This window comes from Scyliorhinus torazame, chromosome 1, assembly GCF_047496885.1.
Source record: "Scyliorhinus torazame isolate Kashiwa2021f chromosome 1, sScyTor2.1, whole genome shotgun sequence".
Lineage (NCBI taxonomy): Eukaryota > Metazoa > Chordata > Chondrichthyes > Carcharhiniformes > Scyliorhinidae > Scyliorhinus > Scyliorhinus torazame.
In genome coordinates this window covers 102054238-102077212 of record NC_092707.1, presented here as the reverse complement: position 1 = coordinate 102077212, position 22975 = coordinate 102054238, and the positions used below count along the sequence as shown (strand labels likewise).

Sequence of the window (22975 nt, the reverse complement as noted above, 5' to 3'; positions counted from 1 at the left end):
ACCTGAAAAAAAAAAAAGTACTGGAAATGAATGGGACTGAATTTTGGTAAATCCCCAGACTTCGATCTACATCATGAGAATGCTAGAGATGTAGGTATTGGTGGCCATCTTCCAAAATTCTGTAGGTTATAAAAACAGTTGACATGGCGCACAGATGGGCAGCACAGTAGTCCAGTGGTTAGCACTGTTGCTTCACAGCACCAGGCACCTGGGTTAAATTCCCAGCTTGGGTCACTGTCTGTGTGGAGTCTGCACATTCTCCCAGTGTCTGTGTGTTTCCTCCGGATGGGTCCAGCAAATCCCAAAAGATGCACTCGTTAGGTGAATTGGACATTCTGAATTCTCCCTGTACCTGAACAGGTGCTGGAGTGTGGCGACTAAGGGATTTTCACAGGAACTTAATTGCAGTGTTAATGTAAGCCTACTTGTAACAATAAAGATTATAAACTAGCTAAACTGTGGAGAAAAAGATAGCACTAAAGGCAAATTCAGTATGGAGACAAGAGGAATAGATAAATGCTCTACATAGTCCAACCGTAGAGTCAAAAACCTTATTCAAAGAGGTACTTCACTCAGGGTTGTGGAACTGACCACAGAAAAAAATGGTCTCAAAGATCATTGTGACTCAAGGTTGGCTAATTTCATCCAGGATTGTTGGGCGTAGTTGAAACAATAGACATCAACATCCCCAAACCCAGATTCCTGCTTTCACATGGTCTCCAGCAATACTTACCAGGACACTTGGGGCGTGAAGTAAAGGAATGGGGTTAACGGTGATGCCCTCTTAAGTTGGCTAGCCATGTAAATATAGAATGTCCTCTGGTACTCAAGGACACAGTAGATTAACAGGAGTAAGTACTTTAGGAAAAAAAGGAGTCTAAAGGGTAACAGCCATTCCATAGGTTTGCTATAGGAGCAGAAAATTGTGGATTCAAGCCCTACTGCAAAATCCAGACCAACTCACTGTAGCACACAGGTTAGAGGTGAAAGGGGCACAGTCGGAACTCGGGTAAATTTAAAAGTTCTTCACAGGAGAGTGTCCCTGTCCTGGTCAATATTAATCTTCAGCCAATGTCACAAATTGATTTTCTGCTCACCATACTGCTGCTTGCTAGATCGTCCAATGAGCAATTTGGCTGCATTGAAATATTTTGTAGAGAGCTTTGGGATGTTTGTGCAAAAAGATATGCAAATTATTCTCCCAATTTGGAAGGGGGGGGGGAAGAGGAGAGAAAAGAGGTAGGGCAGCAGTGCACGTTTTATTTGAAGTACAAGATGCTGTGACCAAGCTCAGCATGGTACAAGTAAAACAGGTAATAACTACTTCAGGTAATGGGGCTGTCAATTGCAAGTTCAATTGAAAGTGCAGCATTTCTGGCAAGAATTACAGCAGTTTACTAGACATAAAAAGAGAAACGCATGAGATGTGAAATTTTATTCTCTTCATTTTTAAATCAATTTGTGCTTTTCCCTTCCCTAAAACAGCAAACTCCAGAAAAGTCACGGATCTCATTTCTGGACAATACAAAGCAGTGTTCTTCAGTGTAGTGAAGGGGCTGTACATTAAATTGGGTAGGGTGGGCAAGGGGAGACTGACAAAAGAAAATAATGAAAGCATTTCAGCCACAGAACAGAAAGGCACACAAAATAAAGTTACTTAGCACAAACAGGCAACGCATTGTCCATACTGGTGCTACAGGGGCTAGCATCCCCTGTACGCAGCTGTCAGATTCCAGAGCGTTCAGCCCGTTACAAAAAGAAAGTTCCTGAAATCAAGCCCCACCCTGTCCCTTTGTGGACATGAGTCAAGTAGCAGAATTGAGAAGGCTTCATGTTGAAAGCCTTCGGTTCCCAGCCCACCCAACGGCAATATAAACCGGATCTGGTCGGACCTAGATTTCCCAACAAAAAAAATCTACATACAGGGTCTTTTGCCTTTTCCTGCTCCCAGTATTAAAATGTAGCTAGTATATACACATAGAACACTCCCAAGTACAGCGATGCCTGTTTAGTCCCTACTTACTGGTCACTACCAATAGACCTCAGGAACCATGTAGTGCACTGGAAATTAAAATTCCCTCAAAAGTCATTCATGCTGCAAATTCCACAAAAGAAAGAAAAACTTACAAAATATATTTCAGCAAAACTGGAGTACAAGTGTCATTCCATTTGTCCTTCCAGCAGCATTTTATATACAGTCATTGTCAGCCACTGCAGATGCTTATGTACAGATGTAAGCAGTGTTATTTTACACATGTTTCTGTACACAAGGGCCTATACAATTCTCATGGTGGCTTAGAATGTTTGTAAAATCCCTTCCCCCAAGAAACCCTTTCTGGCTGCATTTTCATTGGAACATGAAGGGCTCACTGGATTCTCTTTCAAAGTATCCAATGTTTAATGCAAGCATTTGCCCCACAGACAAACTTACCTCAGACCTTCGCCACCCTTCTGTTTGACTGGCACAGTTTAGTTACAATCCCCAGGTGGTGGTGCTCGAGTAGCTTTATCCCCATGGTCAGTACAGAAGTCAAAATAGGGGCCAAGAAATACTGGGCTAACAAAAGAAAATCCATTTTCGAGGGACACTATCCCAATCTCCCCCCCCCCCCCCCCCCCCCCCCCCCTGTACTTGGATGCCTGCAGGTACGTTATTAAAACTGTCTCTCCAAATATCATGTTCTATATTGCCACATTGCTATTGATGGAGCTCAAGTTCATCCACACTGATTACTTTGCTGGGCATAGATGGTAATGGCTGCTGAAGAACATCATTGCCGAACCACTTGGAGAGATTAACAGGGGATCCGCTTCTCTGTTGAAGGGGCCGCAGGGTAGAATTCTGCTGGTTCAGGTGCAAGTGGGCTCCAGATCCTTGGCCAGCTGTACTGGGAGACTGCAGCACTGAAAAAGGAGGCAAGAGTTAGACTTACAAAATAAAGTTTCACTACTACAAGCTTGCCTTCCTATATATTTTAATTGATATAGACCCTTTTAGAATTGACCCAAATTACCACTTCTCTGCAAGTCCTGTTATGTTCGTATAGTAGTGACAATATGCACATCTAGCAGATGGCCTGAGTAGCTCAAGCAAATTACCTACAACTTTTAATATAAAAAGAGTACCCAATTAATTTTTTTCCCCAATAAGGGGCAATTTTGTGGGGCCAATCCACCTAACCTGCACATCTTTGGGTTGTGGGGGTGAAACCCTCGCAAACACGGGGACAATGTGCAAACTCCACATAGCGACCCAGAGCTGTGATCGAACCTGGGACCTCGGCACCGTGAGGCAGCAGTGCTAACCACTGCACCACCATGCTGCCCTGATTACCTGTAACTTATAAACTATATCCAACCATCTTAATTTTCCCCAGTATAAAGAGGCAGATTCAGGAATTGATTGGAATTTAGTTTCCATTTAACATGACAGCTTCAGAGTTTCTTCCTTGGCAATCTTGCCTGGCATGTTGGTACTCTGTATTAAGGAGGGTCTGGATAGGTCACTACATGCATGACTTGACAAGTACAAAAAATAATGGTAGCCATGAAGCAACAGCAGCATTGTCTCCAGAATTAAGGTTTTGTTTTGTTTTGGAAATGCACAGCAACGGGAATATTGCAGTGGAGGAAAAGTACATCACAATGGAGAACTGATGGCAATGGACAAGTCCCAGACAGGTACAAATCCTCTGGTTCTTGCTACAAACCACTTCTTGGCCAACTCCATCCTCCACCTCTTCCACTTTTGACACAAAATACTTGAGTCTGTATCTTCTCCACCAAAAGACCCATGCGCTAAAAGATCATGCCCACACTGCAAAATAATGGGATGGCATGTCCAACATTTTTTTGTCCATCCCTGCTTGCTGGGCCATTTCACAGGGCAATTAGGAGTCAACATACTGCTTTCTTTGGGCATCCACACTGGAGTTACCTGCAAGCCGGACCAGTATAAATGGCAGATTTCCTTCCCTAAAAGGCATTAGTGATTGGATGGGGTTTGTGTTGATTGGTGGAGGTCGGCAGTGCATGTGGTGGCTTTTGCCTTTCCCAATGGCATCTTGCATTTGGTGTCAAGCCAAGATGGATGCCTGCATATGCTGCAGTAATGCCAGCCAGCAGGCAAGAAGCCAATCTCATGCATCAAACCCAGGAATATAGAGCACTTAGCCTTCATTTCTAATTTAAATTTTCAGACAGTGAAGCAAATGATTCAATTAAGATAGAAACAATAAACTTCTAAACATTTTAATGTGAATTGTGGAGAAATTAGTTCAGGGCCAGTAAATTAGCAGTAATTATGAACTTAATACACCATTTAAAATAACTTGTCTTTTACAGTACGAGTCCATGGAAGTGATCAATTCAAATGAACTGATTACTGTCATTACCACCTCAATACCTGGACTTTCAACAGATGAATGTTGAATGAGCAGATTATTCATTATGTGGGATATGGCAAGAGTCACGAGCACTGCAGAGCCCAATGCATACAAATCCAATGCCCAGCTTTCCATTGACTCTCCTCTTGCCCCAACACCCCCATGGCTATCCAAAGCCCAAGACTGGAGGCTGACTTGCATTCCTACACTACACCATCTACACCTCCCAGCTTTTAAACTACCTACCTGAACGAAGCAGAACTGAAACAGAAACCACCCCAAGTCATTGCAAACTTCAAAGCACTCATACAAACTCTGCAGATGTTTAAACAAATACATGCATATCCAGGAAAGGTTATACACAAGCATTACCTTGTCTCATCATGGCTAGGTGCTGCAAGGGTGTTGCAGATGCTGGAATTTGTGTTGTGGAGAGCGTCGCTCGAGGATTTAGGAGAGAAATTCCACTTGTTGGAAGAGGGTAGAAAGGCTGCCCAAGGAGGGGTGGAGGGATGCTCTGCAAATGAGACAGATCCACACCCGATGGAAACATGCCTGCCAAGGTAGATTCAGGAGGCAAGTGGTTAAAAGATTCTAATTCGCTCATCACTGGCATGTAGTTACATTACCATAGTTTACTGGAGACTACAGTTGTTTTCAGTGTTTTGTATAAATCAGAATAGCAAGTTGCATTCAGATAGAAAATTCACTTTAAAAAGCTATTTCTAACACTGATGCAATTGTACAGATCCAAAACATAATGAGCAGCTCACTGGCAAGAGTATTAACCAGTTCAGTGTCTATAACTGCTATGTAAAGTGGATCTGAAAAAAGCCAACACTGCTCCCTGAAGGACACAAGACAGATTCTTTTGCTCAAGTGAATGAGAATCAAATGCTGCCAATTTCATTCTTGGTATTTACACCACTGGAGGGCATTGCGTGAGCTGTAGCAAAAGCAGATTAATGTTTTGACAAAATTTCTGCAGCCTAACCTGAAATTACCAGTGTTAACTCTTTTCTGGCACCTGTGAAAATCCCAGAGTCACCACATTCCGACACCTGTTCAGGTACACAGAGGACAAATTCAGAATGTCCAAATTACCTAACAGCACATCTTTCAGGACTTGTGGGAGGAAAGCTGCGCACCCGGAGGAAACCCATGCAGACATGGGGAGAACGTGCAGACTCCACACAGACAGTGACCCAAGCCGGGAATCGAACCTGGGACCCTGGCGCTGTGAAGCTACAGTGCTAACCACTGTGCCACCCAGGTCTACAGGTATGTTTGCAGATGACAAAAATTGGTGGGGTGGTAAATAGCAAGGAGGAAAACCTTAGATCACAGAGATATAGACAGGCTGGTCTGATGGGCAGAGCAGTGGCAAATGGAATTTAACACTGAAAAGCAAGAAGTGATGCTTTTTGGGAGGTCTAACAAGCCAAAGGAATACACAATGAACTGTTGAACAGTAGAACGCTAGGAAATACAGAGGACCCGAGGAATCTTGGGGTGCACGCCCATAGATCCCTGAAGGCAGCTGGATCAGCAGGACAGGTAGATGCGGCATTTGGGATATGTGCCTTTATTGGCAGAGACAGAATAGAAGAGAAGGGAGGTTATGATAGAATGGTGCAAAAACACTCATTAGGCCACACCTGGATAACTATATTCAGTTCTGGTCGCCGCAATATAGCAAGGGTATGATTGCACTAGAGCCTGCAGAGAGTCACAAGGATGTTGCCTGGGCTGGAGGGTTTCAGTTATGAAGAGACGATGGACAGGCTGGGTTGTTTACAGCAGAGAAGGCAGAGGTCTGATTGAGGTTTACAAAATGAGATATAGCTAGGAAAAAAGGTTTCCCCCTAGTAGAGGGGTCTATAACCAGGGGACATGGATTGGAGGTAAGTATCAGGAGATTGAGGGGATTTGAGGAAAAACCATTCACCTGGGTGGTGAGAATCTGGAAATCGCTGCCCGAAAGGATGGCAGAGAAGGGGACCCAACATACAGGGCTACTGACCAAGTGCTGGAAAATGGGATTAAAGTAGATATGTGCTTGATGGCTGGTTCAGACATGAGGGCCAAAGGGCCTATTTTCTGTGCTGCAAAACTTACAATGAGCCAAATGTTAAATGTCTATGCCGGTCCTCCACAGTGCAATCCAGTCAATGCCATCCCCATGTAGTCTATATCTTACTGCCAAACATGTCCTCCTCGTCCTTCTATCAGTAAATGGAACAGCTGGTCTTTGTCTTCATTATGTAAAGGGGTCATAATCTTGTTCTCCTTTATCAAATCTCACCTCAATCTCCTTTGCTGCAGGGAGAACAACCCCAGCTTCTCCAACCTAATCCTCTAACTAAAATCCCTCATTGCTGGATCCATTCTTCTGATAATCTCCTCTGCATCCTCTCAAAGGCCTCACATCCTTCCTGAAGTGTGGACTGGATGCAATACTTAGGTGGGGCCAAGCCAGAGCTTCCCTGCTTTTGTACTAAAAAGCTGTATTTATAAAGCCTACGATCCCATATGCTTTGCTAGTCACTCAATAGGTCTTGCCATTTTCGAAATATTAATGGAAAAAAAAAATGAAAGTGTACATGCCTTCTCCAGTCCCTCTGTTCTAGCACCCTCTTTAGAACTGTGCCATTTAGGTTTATATTGCCTTTCCCTATCCTTTTGCATCACTTTGCACTCAAATTCCATCTGCCACTTGTCTGCCCATTCTGCTAAGCACCATCATCCAGTCTGAAAAATTTAGCACAACCATTTTCAGTCCTTAAGATCATTTTTATGCAATTGGACACGGACCCTCATTTAAAAATAAATAAATTTACCCAATTTTTTGTTTTTTCCAATTAAGGGGCAATTTAGCCTGGCCAATCCACCTAACCTGCATCGCTTTGGGTTGTGGGGGTGAAATCCACGCAGACATGGGAAGAATGTGCAAACTCCACACGGACAAGTGATCCGGGGCCGGAATTCGAACCCGGGTCCTCAGCGCCGCAGTCCCAGTGCTAACCACTGCACCACATGCCACCCTCTGACCCTCTTATTCCATGAGCCGTTGTAAACCTAATTGTTGTACCTAGTCAGATAGATATCTTCCCATCAACCTTCTGTGCAAAAAATTTATTAATTAGTCAAGAATGATCTATCTTTCAAACTCTTTGCACCTGGCCCGTCGTTGCTTGGACAGTCCTTGTATCCTTTCTTGATTAAGGGTGTTGCATTGCCACTCTGTCCTTCAGCATTATTAGTCTACATGTCAATGATCACTTTTACCAAGTGTTCCCTACAGATACTTGATCCACTTAATTTCCCAGCACCTCATGTTAGTCTACATTAAACTCCATCGGCCCACTGGCTCAATTGATCAAGATCCCCTTGTCCTAGATAACCTTCACTGTCCACTATTCTACTAATCTTGGTGTCATCGGCAAATTTACTAACCATGCCTCCTAAATTGTCATTCAAATCATTAATATAAATAACCAATGACAGTGGACTCAGCACTGATCCTGGAGGCACACCACTGGTCACAGGCTTCCAGTTTGAAAAACAACCCTCTATAACCACAGTTTGTCTTCAGCCGTCAAGCTAATTTTGTACCCAATTGGCTACTTCACTCTGGGTCCCATGGGATTTAACCTTATGCAACAACCGGTGCATTTTGATAGATCAAATCAGGGCAGGACCAACTCAGTTAATGGTAGGGTGTTGGGGAGAGTTACAGAACAAAGATAGAGTACAGGTTCATAGCTCCTTGAAAGTAGAGTCACAGGTGGACAGGGTGGTGAAGGTTGCATTCGACATGCTTGTTTTCATTGGTCAGAACATTGAATACAGGAGTTGGGACGTCTTGCTGAAGTTGTACAAGACATTACTGAGGCCTCACTTGGAATACTGTGTACAGTTCTGGTCACCCTATTATAGAAAGGATATTATGAAATTAGGATATTATGAAATTAGAAAGAGTGCAGAAAAGTTAGGATGCTACGGGGACTTGATGGTTTGAGTTACAAGGAGAGGCTCGATAGTCTGGGACGGAGGCGGCTTCGGGGATGTTATGAAGTCTGTAAAATAATGAAGGGCATAGATGAGGTAGATAGTCAACATCTTTTTCCAACGGTAGGGAAGTCTAAAACTAGAGGACATAGGTTTAAGGTGAGAGATACAAAAGAGTCCAGAGGGGCAATTTTTTCAGACAGAGGGAGGCGAGTGTCTGGAATAAGATGCCAGGGGTAGTAGTACAGATGAGTACAATTTTGTCCTTTAAAAAGCATTTAGACAGTTACATGGGAAAGATGGGTACATAGAGGAATATGGGCCAAACCCAGGCAATTGGGACTAGCTTAAGAGGTAAAAACTGGGCAGCATGGTCAAGTTGAGCCGAAGAGCTCATTTTCGTGCTGTATACCTCTTAGGACGTTATGACCAGATTGGGCAATGCCTCCTTTAGGTCTTCAAGGGCTAATAGAGTCATTAATGTAAAGTTAGAAGCTCTAAACACAATCTGTTCTTCCATTAGCCTTGCATTAGGGTCAGCTTAAGAGACTGATTTCTAAAAACATTCTATTATAACATCTTCCTTTAGGTACTGAGCAAGTATCTTCAATGTCTTGTATTGTAGTTCAGGCTCCCCTAGCCAAGATTGGAAACCCTTCATTGAATATTTATCCAACCCAAAAATACTTTCACAGGAAAAAAAAAAAGAAACTGGATGGCTATGATCCAAGATTAAAATGGAAAATTGCTCACTCACCTGTGTGTAGAAGTGCTGGATGCAACTGCTGTGGTGACATCCCTTGCGCCAGCATCCTCTGAACGACCCCAGGTGGCAGGTGAGGAGGAGACTGGCGGACAAGTGGTACATGTGACATGATTGGTATGGGACAAATAGGACGAGGAAAGGGAGATCCTGGAACTGGAGAAACTCTGGTGGGAGTTCTCCTTCCTGTGGATCTGGGTCTGTAGTCTTGGTCTTTGGTGAAACGCATCTGGTTTAACTGGGGAGTCGTACAAGCAGATCGATGGTAGGTTGATCTTGCCCCCCTAATAGGAGATGCCCCATTGTCTGCGTTTTCCATTGAAGAGCCAGGAGAGAGATGATCTGCAGGAGAATTCAACATAGTTCTACATCAAACAGGCAGAAAACAATGGAAAAGGTTAAAAAATGTGTTCTATCATAAACAAAAACAAGATCCATCTATGGCTTCCTAGAGATTAGGTGAATTAGGTTAAAAGAGGCTTATAGCGTGGGAAGAATGAATGGTGGCAAGCCAAAGGGAAGAATTTTGGAAGCCAGCATGTAAATAGTTAGCGTAAGAGATGGGATTGGGGCCCATCACAGGCACAAAAAAATAGAACACAATGAGTCCTTGTATCAGTGTTTAAGGGGATGCTGATTAGGGATAATAGATAGAGGGATGGAGTGGAAAGGCCGACTAGTGGATAAGCCACCTGGTCTGGATGGTTTGCATCTCAGATTGAAGTGAGAGTGAAGCTAGAAGGGCTCGCCATATTCTTCACTAAATACTGGAGAGGAGATGGGGATTTCATACATCGTAATCATGAGCGCCCCCCCCCCCCCCCGGTCTCCTAAGGAAACAGCCCCAAAATTGACCAGAAGGGTCAGCGTCAGCTTGGATTTTTAAAAAATGAGTCGAAAACAGCAACTAGTGGTAAATTGTTTATTCCAGGATAAGAGGGTGATGGACAGTGGTGTTCTAATGGTCAATATTAGCAATATGCAGCAAAATTATAGTATTTTCAAGCGATACCAAAGTAGAGGATGATACAAATAGAATGCAATAGAACATGGATCAGCTAGCAGAATAGGCAGATGGAATTTAACACTAAAATTGAAAGGTGATGCATTTTGGCAAGAAGATTAGGAGGCAGCAATATATATTTAATAGCACAGTTCTAAAGAGTGGCCAGAACAGAGGGAGTTGGAAATGCAGGCACAGATCTTGCAAGGCAGCAGGACATATCGAGAAGGGTAAAAGTGTATAGGATCTTGGGGGTTGGAGAAGTTTCATAAATGGAGGCATTTTAAAAGCAGGCAAATTATCCTAAATCTTAATAAAGCTCTGGTTGAGTATGCATGCTGTTCTGGTCCTCCCACACTTTAGGATGGATGCAAGGGTCCTTGGAAAGGTGAAGGGATTTATAGAAACTTGCTTATCGAGGGGGGGGGGGGGGAAATTAACTAGTGTTTCTTTGGAGAGGTTGGGGTTGTTCTCCTTGGAGATAATGAAGACCTGTTCCAATTAACTGATGGACTCAAGGACACAGATTTAAGAATGAACTGTCATACAGTGAGCAGTAATGACCTGTAACGTGCTACCGATGGGGATAGTAGAAGTGGATGCAAATGGTTACAATTTGTAGGGGCGAAGGGCCAAGAACAACAAACAGCATGAACGGATGTGCTGAATGGTATCCTGTGCCCATGATGTTTCGGAGACAGTTTTCATGGAGTGACCAAAATATTAATAATCTATTTAATATTTTTAGCAAGTAGCAAAGTAAACTCAGCTCCCTTAAGCATCCATGGACAGGAAAACTCTTGAGGATAAGTGTTGGAGCCACAACTATTTATAGCTATTGCCTTTGATACTGTGAAGTACAAGGTTATTAATTTGAAAATAATAAAAAGTTGATGCAAGACTTTAGATTCAGAGATTTGGGTGTACTCACACAAGGAACATAGGTGCAACAAACAGACAGGAAGGTGATAGGAAGCTGTCCTTTATTGAAAGGGAATTGGAGTCCAAGAATAAACAAATTTAGCTTCAATTGTATGCACTTTGGTGAAACCACAGCTGGAGTAGTGTGAAGGCTCACTTGATTGAGGATGCGTTGGCCTACAAAGAGTGGCCGAATAAAATGACCCATATTCTCTGCAGTTTAGAAGAACAAGGGAAGATCTCATTGAAGCATCAGATTCCAAAGGGGCTCGACAGATATTGTTTCCCTTCTCTGGAGGAATGTAGAACATTCTCAGTGTAAGGACCAACCCGGTTCGATCAGAGTATTTTAATCTGGACAGGGGGACAAGGCAGGGGTGTCCACTCTCCTCACTACTGTTTGCCCTGGCCATAGAGTCTCTGGCAATGGCGCTGAGGGCATCGAACATTTGGCAGGGATAGTGGGGGTGGGGGGGGGGGGAAAATGGAACATTGGGTCTCGCTCTATGCAGATGATTTACTTCTCTTTACAAACAGATCCATTGTGGGGAAAATTGCAGGAATTATGGGATTACTGGAGGAATTTGGCCGGTTCTCAGGTTATAAACTGAATATGGGCAAGAGTGAGGTTTCTGCGATCCAGGCAAGGGGGCAGTAGAGGAGACTGAGGGAGATGCCGTTCAAAGTGGTGGGAAGGAGTTTTAGGTACCTGGGAATTCAAGTGGCAAGGGACTGGGGTCAGCTTCATAAACTAAATTTGGGCAGGGTGATTGAGCAAATGAAAGGGGACTCCCGTAGGTGGGACATACTCCCACAGTCATTGGCAGGGAGGGTGCAGACTGTGAAGATGACAGTCCTCCCGAGATTGCTGTTCATGTTTCAGTGTCTCCCAATCTTCATCCCCAAGGCATTTTTTAGGAAGATGAATGCGGCAATCTCGGGTTTTATATGGGCCAGGAAATCCCAGAGGGTGAAGGTGGTCCTTCTTGAGCGGGGGCTTGGTGAGGGGGCTTGGCCCTTCCGAACTTTATTAACTATTACAGGACAGCCAATATTTCGATGATTCGGAAATGGGTAGTAGGGGAGTGGTAGGTGTGGGAGCGAGTGGAGGCGGCACCTTGCAAGGGCATGAGTCTGAAGGCTCTTAATGGCACCACTGCCATTCTCACCAGCTCGTTACTCCACAAGTCATAGTGGCAGCCCTGAGTGTGGGGGCAATGGGAGCAACACACGAGACTGAAGGGAGCGTCGGTATGGTCACCGATCGGTGATACTCACAGGTGTGCTCGGGGGGGGGGGGGGGGGGGGGGGCTGGACAGGGTGTTCGGAGGTGGCAGCGCGCAGGTATTGAGATTTGGGGATCTTTTCATTGAGGTGGGTTTCCCGAGCCCGGAGGAGATGTAGGAGGAGTTTGAGTTACCGGGTGGGAATGGATTCCAGTACCAGCAGGTACGGAATTTTGTCCGGAGGCAAGTTCCAAGCTTCCCTCACCTCCCTTTAAGGGAACTACAGGATACGGTGATGTCTAAAACAGGGGTTGGGGAGGGGGGTCTCAGAAATATATAAGGAACTGATGGAGTGGGAAGGGGTCCATATTGGAGAAGTGAAAAGCAAGTGGAGGACGAGTTGAGGGGAGTTGGAAGTCGGGCTATGGGAGAAGGCCCCGAGGAGAGTCAATGCATCCTCGTTGTGTGCCAGGCTCAGCCGGAGGTTGGGTATGTTATTGTGGGGTTGAGTGTGCTGCACCGCTCTGTTGTTTAGAATGTTAAAATGATCAATGCCTCAATAAAATATTTTCTAAAAAAAAAAATGAAGGCAAAGTCTCAGGATAAAGAGAAGAAACGTCTTCACTCAGTACGGATACATAGCAATCTAACACAGGGTTGGAGACGTCTATTCCTAAGAGTACAGATCAAGACAGGCAAGATAAGCACAACAGCACCTATACATCCTCAGGAAACTAAGGAAATTTGGCATGTCCACATTAACTCGTACCAACTTTTACAGATGCACCATAGAAAGCATCCTATCAGGCTGCATCACAGCCTGTATGGCAACTGCTCGGCCCAGGACTGCAAGAAACTCGAGAGTCGTGAACACCGCCCAGTCCATCACACAAACCTGCCTCCCATCCATTGACTCCATCTACACCTCCCGCTGCCTGGGGAAAGTGGGCAGCATAATCAAAGATCCCTCCCACCCGGCTTACTCACTCTTCCAACTTCTTCCATCGGGCAGGAGATACAGAAGTCTGAGAACACGCACGAACAGACTCAAAAACAGCTTCTTCCCCACCGTCACCAGACTCCTAAATGACCCTCTTATGGACTGACCTCATTAACACTACACCCTGTATGCTTCATCCAATGCCGGTGCTTATGTAGTTACATTGTATACCGTGTGTTGCCCTATTATGTATTTTCTTTTATTCCCTTTTCTTCTCATGTACTTATGTTGAGCTGCTCGCAGAAAAATACTTTTCACTGTACCTCGGTACACGTGACAATAAACAAATCCAATCCAATTTAATTTTGGGTCTGTGAATCCAGGGATATTGCAAGCAAGCAAAGTGAAGTGAAGGCAAAAGGCCAGCCAATAACATATTGGTGGAGGAGCAGGCTCATGTATTGCCCTCATGGTCCTAAATAAATCTAGCTGACCACACATTTCCTTAACAGCAACATTTTGCAGATTGTTGCATAAATCAATAATCCCAAGGAAATTAGAAAAGGGTCTTCAACTTTATACATGTACTGGGGTTCCTCTACGTAATTGGAGAGAATCCAAATTGACTTTAGCAAGTTTGTTACTTCGTAGCCATCCAAGACAACTAGATGGCAGCTTGATGTCAAGATTTAGAATGGTTAAATGCTCGGGTATAAAGTTGCAGCATTACATATAAAAGACAACATTCATTTTGCTGCAGAGTCTTTGTTCTGGGACATGAAGATTGCTGGCAAGGACAGCATTTCTTGCTCAATCCCAATTGCTCTTGAATAGTGGCTTGCTAGGCCTTTGGAGGACAGTCAAAGTCAAATCAAATTTTATTCTTTGATGGGATATGGCTTTTGCTGGCAAGGCCAGTTATTTGCTAGTCCAAGAGTCAACCACATTGCTGTGGGTCCGTAAGACATGGGAGTAGAAGTAGCACATTCAGCCCATTGAGTCTGCTCCCATGTCTTACGGACCCACATTCAATGAGAGCATGACGACTGATCTGAGGAGATAATCTTCAACTCAACTTTCCTGCCGTACCCCCATAACCCTCGATTCCCTTACTGATTAAAAATCAGTCTCAGCCTTGAACATGGCCAACGACCCAGCCTCTACGTTAAATAATTCCACTACCATCTGGGAGAAGAAATTCCTCATTGGTTTTAAATGGGTGACTCCACACAGATTATGCCTTGCTGGTCCTGGACTTTCCCACCTGTCAATGTCTCTCTGTAGACTTTGTAATCCTCATTACTACTTGCCTTCTCACCTATTTTTTCATCATCTTCAAACTTGGCAATAGTACATTCACTTCCCTCATACAAGCCATTAGTAGATTTATTATAAATAATTGCAGCGCCAGCACAGATCCCTGTGGCACGCTACTAGTTACAGGTTTCCATCCCGAAAATGTCCCTTTTATCCCAACTCTTTCTAATCCTCTATCCATACTACCCCCAACACCACAGACTCTTATCTTAAGTAGCCTTGTGTGGTGCCTTATCAAATGCTTAGAAATCCAAGCATTACATCTACTGGTCCCTTCTTTACCACTCAAACAATTCGAATTAATTTGTCAGGCATGATTTCCCTTTAATGAAGCCATGCTAACTCTGCTTGATTATATATTTTGAAATGCTCTGTTATTACATCCTTTCTAACATTTTCCCAATGACAGATGTTAAGCCAACTGGTCTATAGTTCCCCATTTTTGTCTTGCTCCGATTTTGAATAAGCGTGTTACACTGACAGTTATCCAATCCCGAGACTTTTCTAGAATTCAAGGATTCTTGGCAGATCACTGCCACTGCATTGACTACATAGTTACTTCCTTTAACATCATGGATGCAACCCATCATTGTCCAGGGGACTAATCAGCCTTTAGCCCCATTAGTTTCCCTAGTACTTTTCCTCTAGTGATAGTTATTGTATTATTTCCTCCCACCCCACCCTTTTTCCCCGCGTCCCGCATGCCACCCCTGATTTGGTGTTTTTGGAATGTTATTAGTGTCCTCCACTGTGACGCAAAGTATTTGTTTCACGCCTCTGCCATTTCCCCAATATCATTCTTTAAGGGGCCTGTGTTCACTTCAGCCACTCTTCCTTTTTGTATATTTAAAGATGCTCTTACTGTCTGCTTTTATATTAATTGCTTGTTTACCCTTTTAAAAAATAAATTTAGAGCACCCAATTCATTTTTCCCAATTAAGGGGCAATTTAGCATGGTCAATCCACCTATCCATCACATCTTTGGGTTGTGGGGGCAAAACCCACACAAATACGGGGAGATGTGGAACTCCACACGGATAGTGACCCAGAGCCAGGATCAAACCTGGGACCTCGGCCGCGCAAGGCAGCAGTGCGAACCACTGCGCCACCAGCTTGTTTACCTTTATACTTGCCCTCATCTTCTCCCTCTTTTTTTGATCATCTTTTGTTGGTTTTTAAAACTTTCCCAATCCACTGGTTTACCACTACTATTTTTTGCCACATTATATGTTTTTTCCTTTCAGTTTAAAACTATCCTACACTTCCTTGGTTAACAACGGTTGATTTTAGGGTGGCACAGTGGTTAGCACTTCTGCCTACAGAGCTGAGGACTCTGGTTCGATTACTGCCCCGGGTCACTGTCTGTGTGGAGTTGTACATTCTCCCCAGTGTCTGCGTGTGTTTCACCCCCCCACAACCAAAAAGATGTGCAAGTTAGGTGGATTGGCCTCGCTAAATTGCCCTTTACTTGCAAAAAAATAATTGGGTACTCTAAATTTATAAAAGACAAAAAAACAAGGGTGGATTTATCCCTCTCCTCGAATCCTTCTTCCACACTGAAAATTATCTTTATTGCAAATCACGAGCTATTTTCATAAACCTCTGCCTCACCGATCAATGGAATTTAATGCAAGCCGGACTAGGTAAGGATGGCAGATTTTCTCCCCAAACAACCACATTCACTAGGATTTGCATTTTATTTCAAATGTAGTCTAATTTAAACTCGACTCCAGCTATTGCGGTGGGATTGGAACTAGTCGCAAAGCTGGGCCTCTGAATTTAGTCCAGTATCATGAAGCACAGTCCACTTTGAGAACATGTAGCATCATTACCCAAAAAGGTGTGCTGGAGCATGATTGGAAGGAGTTAGTGAAGCAATCTGATTGTATATTTTTGAAGTTGGATCACTGAAATTAGTAAAAGCAGCAATGAAATGGCCACGTGAAAATGGTATCTATGGGCAGCAGGGTGGCAGTGGTTAGCACTGCAGTCTCACGGCGCCGAGGTCCCAGGTGCGATCCCGGCTCTGGGTGACTGTCTGTGTGGAGTTTGCACATTCGCCCCGTGTTTGCGTGGGTTTCGCCCCCACAACAAAAGATGTGCAAGAAACATGCTAAATTGCCCCTTAATTGGAACAAATGAACTGGGTACTCACAATTTAAAAAAAAGATAATGGTACCTGGTCTCAATTAATTTGACTGAGATGGGCTAAGTGTGGGGTACAAGCACAGTGACTTACAAAGATAGGATACTTTGAACAAACGATCAGCTAGAGCCTGCACACTTGCCTGTCTGCTCCCTGGTGGCAATGGACATATTCACTGGAAATAAATGAATGCATTGGTGCCATAGAATACCTTCTATCAGAATGTGTCCATCCTCAGCACAGTCTTTCGCAGGATGATTCTCCTTCCCATCCTTGCCCTTGTCTTTGCTTTCAAACATCTTCCGGATTACTGAGGTAGGGGTGAATGATGGAGAAAGCTTAATTGGAAAAGGGGGGGGGGGGGGAGAAAAAGAGAAATAAAATAATGAATAAAACGTTGAGGGATTGAATTACACCCACAGACAATTTGGCACAGTTAGTGTTGCAATCATCTTCTAGGAGTAATTCAATCCCATCGTCCTGTATTACATGTGATTTCTCTTCCCAACATATTTGTGTGGCATTTAGAAGACCACAAGGCATAGGAGCAGAATTGGGCCACTCGGCCCATCAAGTCTGCTCTGCCATTCAATCATTGCTGATATTTTTCTCATCCCCATTCTCCTGCCTTCTCCCCATAACCCCTGATCCCTTTATTAATCAAGAACCTATCTATCTCTGTCCTAAAGACACTCCGATTTGGCCTCCACAGCCTTCTGCGGCAAAGAGTTCCACAAATTCACCACCCTCTGGCTGAAGAAATTCCCTCTCAACTCTGCTTTAAAGGATTGTCCCTTCAGTCTGAGATGGTGTCCTCTGGTTCTAGTTTCTCCTACAAGTAGAAACATCCTCTCCACGTCCACTCTATCCAGGCCTCGCAGTATCCTGTAAATTTCAATAAGATTCCCCCCTCATCCTTCTAAACTCCAACGAGTACAGACCTAGAGTCCTCAACCGTTCCTCATACGACAAGTTCTTCATTCTAGGGATCATTCTTGTGAACCTTCTCCGGACCCTTTCCAAGGCCAGCACATCCAGTTACAAGGCCCAAAACTGCTCACAATACTCCAAATGGAACCTGATCAGAGCATAGAACATAGAATATCCTAATCTAAGATCAACCTAACCTACACCCCTTCAATTTACTGCTGTCCATGTGCCTGTCTAAGAGTAGCTTAAATGTTCCTAATGACTGACTCCACCACCTCTGCTGGCAGTGCATTCCACACACCCACCACTCTGTGTAAAGAACTGACTTCTGACATCTCCCCAATACCTTCCTCCAATCATCTTAAAATTATGTCTCCTCGTGACGGCCATTTCCACCCTGGGGAAAAGTCTCTGGCTATCCACTCTATCCATGCCTCTCATCACCTTGTACACCTCTATCAAGTCACCTCTCTGCCTTCTTCGCTCCAGTGAGAAAAGTCCTAGCTCCCTCAACCTTTCTTCATAAGACATGCCCTCCACTCCAGGCAGCATCCTGGTAAATCTCCTCCATACCCTCTCCAAAGCATCCACATTCTTCCTATAATGAGACGACCAGAACTGGACACAATATTCCAAGTGTGGTCTAACTAGGGTTTTATAAAACTGCAGCAAAACCTCGCGGCTCTTAAGCCAATCCCCGGTTAATGAAAGCCAACATACGCCACCTTAACAACCCTATCAACCTGGGTGGCAACTTTGAGGGATGTATGTGGACCCCAAGATCCCTCTGTTCCTCCACACTTCCAAGAATCCTGCCTTTAACCCTGTATTCATCATTCAAATTCGACCTTCCAAAATGAATCACTTCACATTTATCAAGGTTGAACTCTATATGCCACTTCTCAGCCCAGCTCTGCATCCTGTCAATGCCCTGCTGTAACCTGCAACAACCCTCAACACTATCTACAACTCCCCCAACCTTCGTGTCATCGGCAAACTTACTAACCCACCCTTTCACTTCCTCATCCAAGTCATTTATAAAAACCACAAAGAACAGAGGTCCCAGAACAGATCCTTGCGTGATACCACTGGTCACAAACTCCAGGCCGAATACTTTCCATCCACTACCACTCGCTGTCTTCTTTCGGCCAGCCAATTCTGTATCCAGACAGCCAAATCTCCCTGTATCCCATGCCCCCTAACTTTCTGAATGAGCCTACCATGGGGAACCTTATCAAATGCCTTACTGAAATCCATATACACCACATCCACTACTCGCACTCTGATCATCCTGTTATTTCTCACATAAAAGTGTAGAATGCCTTGGGGTTTTCCCTAGTCCTTCCCGCCAGGGCTTTTTCATGCCCCTGTCTAGCTCTCCTCAGTCCATTTTTGAGTTCCTTCCGGGCTACCTTGTAACCCTCTAGAGCAGAGTCAGATCCTTGCTTCCTCAACCTTGCGTAAGCTTCCTTCTTCCTCTTGACTAGAAGCTTCACTTCTCTTGTCATCCAAGGCTCCTTCACCTTACCATTTCTTCCTCGTCTCATGGGACAAAACAATTTAGCACTCGCAGCAAGTGCTCCTTAAACAACCCCCACATGACTATTGTGCATTTCCCGAAGAACAATTGTTCCCACTTTATGCTCCTCAGCTCCTGTCTAATAGCAGTATAATTTTTCCTCCCCCAATTAAATACCTTCCCATACTGTGTTCCTATCCCTCTCCATGACTATGGTAAAGGTCAAGGAGTTGTGGTCACTGTCACCGAAATGCTCTCCCACCGAGACATCTGACACCTGGCCTGGTTCATTGCCGAGCACCAAGTCCAATATGGCCTCCCCCCTAGTCGGCCTATCTACATACTGAGTCAGGAATCCTTCCTGTACACACCTGACAAAATCTGCTGCATCCAAAACATTTGCACCAAGGAGGTTCCAGTCAATATTAGGGAAGTTGAAGTCACCCATGACAACAACTCTGTTACTTCTGCACTTTTCCCAAGATCTGACGGCCAATCTGTTCCTCTATCTCTCTGCTGCTATGGGGGGGGGGGGGGGGATCTATAGAACTCTCTCAATAAAGTGACTGCTCCCTTGTTGTTTCTGACCTCCACCCATACTGACTCAGGAGACAAACCCTCCTCAACTACCTCCTTTTTTGCAGCTGTGGTGCACTCCCTAATTAACAGTGCCACTCCCCCTCCTCTTTTACCTCCCTCCCTATTCTTCATAGAACATCTAACAACCATTCCTGCCCCTGTGAAATCCATGTCTCCGTAATGGCCACAGCATCATAGTTCCAAGTACTGATCCATGCTCAAAGTTCATCTCCCTTATTCCTGACACTCCTTACATTGAAACAGACACTTATAACACATTCCACTGAGTGCAACTTTGCCCCATCAATTGTCTATCCTTCCTCAGACTTGCTGCATACTATTTCTGCCTGTTCAACAGCTACCCTATCCTCTGATCTATAGCTCTGGCTCCCATCCTCCTGCCAAACTAGTTTAAACCCTCCCGAAGAGCTCAAGCAAACCTCCCACCCAGGATATTGGTACCCCTCCAGTTTAGGTGCAATCAGTCCTTCATGTACGGGTCCCACCTTCCCCAGAAGATATCCCAATGATCGACATATCTGAAGCCTTCCCTCCTGCACCAGTCCTGTAGCCACGTGTTCTCTCGCTCTCTGTTCCTTGCCTCACTTGCACGTGGCACCAGTAGTAATCCTGAGATCAATACTCTGCTTGTCCTGCTCTTTAGCTTCCAACCTAACTCTCCAAAATCACTTTAGATCCTCATCCCTTTTCTTAGCTACATCGTTGGTGCCCATGTGTACCACGACTTCTGGTTGCTCCCCCTCCCCCTCAAGAATCATGTAGACTCTATCAGAGACATCCCTGGCCCTGGCACCCAAGAGGCAACGTACCTTCCAAGAGTCTCGCTCGCAACCACAGAATCTCCTATCTATTCCCCTAACCATAGAGTCTCCTATCACTATTGCTTTTCCACTCTCCCCCTTTCCCTCTGAGCCACAGAGCCAGACTCAATGCCAGAAACCTGGCCGCTAGGGCCTTCCCCCGGTAGGTCATCCCCCCAACAGCATCCAAAAGGGTATACTTGTTTTGAAGGGGAACAGCCACTAGGGATCCCTGAACGGTCTGCCTGTTTGTTTTCTTTCCCCTGACTGTAACCCAGCTATTCTTGTCCTGTACCTTGGGTGTGGCTCCCTTCCTGTAACTCTTCTCTATTACCCCCTCTGCCTCCCGGATAATCCGAAGTTCATCCAGCTCCAGTTCCCTAACACGGTCTCGGAGGAGCTGCAGTTGGGTGCAATTCCCGCAGGTATAGTCAGCGGGGACACCAGTGGTATCCCTCACTACCCACATCCTACAAGAGGAGCATGCAACAACTGGCCTAGCCTCCATCCCCTCTTGCCTTACAGAATATAGCTGCCCTGTGGACCAACTGGAACTCCGCCCTCAGACTCTGCTCCCAGTTCAGCTGAACTCCTGGCTCCCTTCACGCTCTTTGAGGAAATGTAGGAAATGAAATGAAAGGAGCACCTTACTCCCTCCACCCAAGGGCACCAAACTCCCTCCTCACCCAACTCACTCAGTCACCAAACTCACTATAGCACTCAAATGCACCCAAATTCAGCACTCAGTGCAAAGTCTGCACTGTAGCTGGCTCACCTTTATATGGTGACTCTAGCCTCTGAAAACTGGCCTAATCCAATTAACTAATTAACAAACTCCAGCTGCAAGTAGCTACAAGTAGAACCTTTGTTTAAAGCCGATTGAAAATTCACCTTCTTCTAAACCAAACAGCAACTTTAAGTTAGAGCCTTGAAGTACATCCTTGCTCATGTATTCTAACCCTCTCGACATGAATGCTAACATTGCATTGGCCTTCTTAACTGCCAACTGAACCTGCACCTTAACCTACAGAATCGTGAACAAGGACTCCCTAGTCCCTTTATGCTTCTGATTTCCTCAGCATCTTCCCATTTAGAAAATAGTCTATGCCTCCATTTCTCCTTCCAAAGTGCATAACCTCACACTTCTCCTCATTGCATTCCATCTGCCACTTCTTTGCCCACTCTCCTAGCCTGTCCAAGTCCTTCTGCAGCCTGCCTGCTTCCTCAATACGACATGTCCCTCTAGACCTTTGTATCATCTGCAAACTTGGCAAAAGTGCCTTCAGTTCTTTCTTCCAGATCATTAATGTATATAGTTATGGATCAGGGTTTAGAAAACTCTGAAGTATATCATGGAATTCACCTGACCACAACTTTTACTAGATTTTGGTTATGGGGAGCACAAGGGCCCAATTTACAGGTGCGATGCAGAGATCCAAGGTATTTTTAAAAACAAAACAATGTTTGTTCTATGAATTCAGTTAACACTTTATAAACACAGTAAATATCTCATCAACTACAAACACTGATACTTTCCTAAAGACAATATTCCATAGGTAACCCTTAGTAACTTTCCCAACAACATCCATAAGCCCAAAACACTTTTTAACAAAGACACCAGGTTTAAATTCTCTCCAGAAACAGGTATTACTTTGAAACCAATGAGCTGAAGACATTCTTTAGCTTGTAGAGAGAAAGATCAATACACACATCTGCTTGGTTCACATACAGCTCTCCAACTGAAAGCAAAACTAAACAGAGCCAAAACCAGCTTGCAGCACAAAACGAAAGTGAAAAGCCGACCAGAACCCAGCTCCACCCACACACTGACATCACTGCAGCTATTTGATAAACACCCATTTCTTAAAGGTACATCCACCTGACAATATTGTGAAAAGTTGTGGTCCCAGTACCGACCAAGGCACACCACTAGTCACCGGCTACCATCCTGAAAAAGACCCCTTTATCCCCACTCTGCCTTCTGCCACTCAGCCAATCCTCGATCCATGCCAGGGTTTTACCCTTAACACCATGGGCTCTCAACTTATTTTACAGTCTCCTATGCAGCACCTTGTCAAAGGCCTTCTGGAAATCTAAATAAATCACGTCCACTGGTTCTCCTTTGTCCAGAAAAACTCTTAGTCAGACATGACCTCACTTTGACGAAGCCGTGCTGACTCGGTCCTATTTTATCATGCACTTCCAAGTACTCCACGATCTCAACTTTAATAATGGACTCTTACCAATGACAAAAGTCAGACTAACTGGCCTATAATTTCCCGTCTCCCTCCCTTCTTAAACAGCGGTATTACATGAGCCACTTTTCCGTCCTCTGGGACCCTTCCTGCCTCCAGTTATTTCTGAAAGATCACCACCAATGCCTCCACAATCGCCTGAGCTATCTCTTTTGGAAC

At 44.6% G+C, this 22975-nt stretch overlaps 1 protein-coding gene across 3 annotated transcripts in view; it reads right to left on the bottom strand.

Moving 5' to 3' along the window:
• Nucleotides 1-1420: 1420 nt before the first annotated feature.
• Nucleotides 1421-22975, bottom strand: part of eif4enif1 (eukaryotic translation initiation factor 4E nuclear import factor 1) — a 74720-nt gene continuing 53165 nt past the window's right edge. For all 3 annotated transcript variants that reach the window (XM_072498867.1, XM_072498874.1, XM_072498882.1), the window contains 4 exons: nt 16924-17050; nt 9154-9501; nt 4758-4940; nt 1421-2904 (listed from right to left, as the gene is read on the bottom strand). In XM_072498867.1, the coding sequence (XP_072354968.1) occupies nt 2699-2904; nt 4758-4940; nt 9154-9501; nt 16924-17050 (864 nt within the window). In that variant the 3' untranslated portion in view covers nt 1421-2698. The remainder of the gene's footprint in view (nt 2905-4757; nt 4941-9153; nt 9502-16923; nt 17051-22975) is intronic.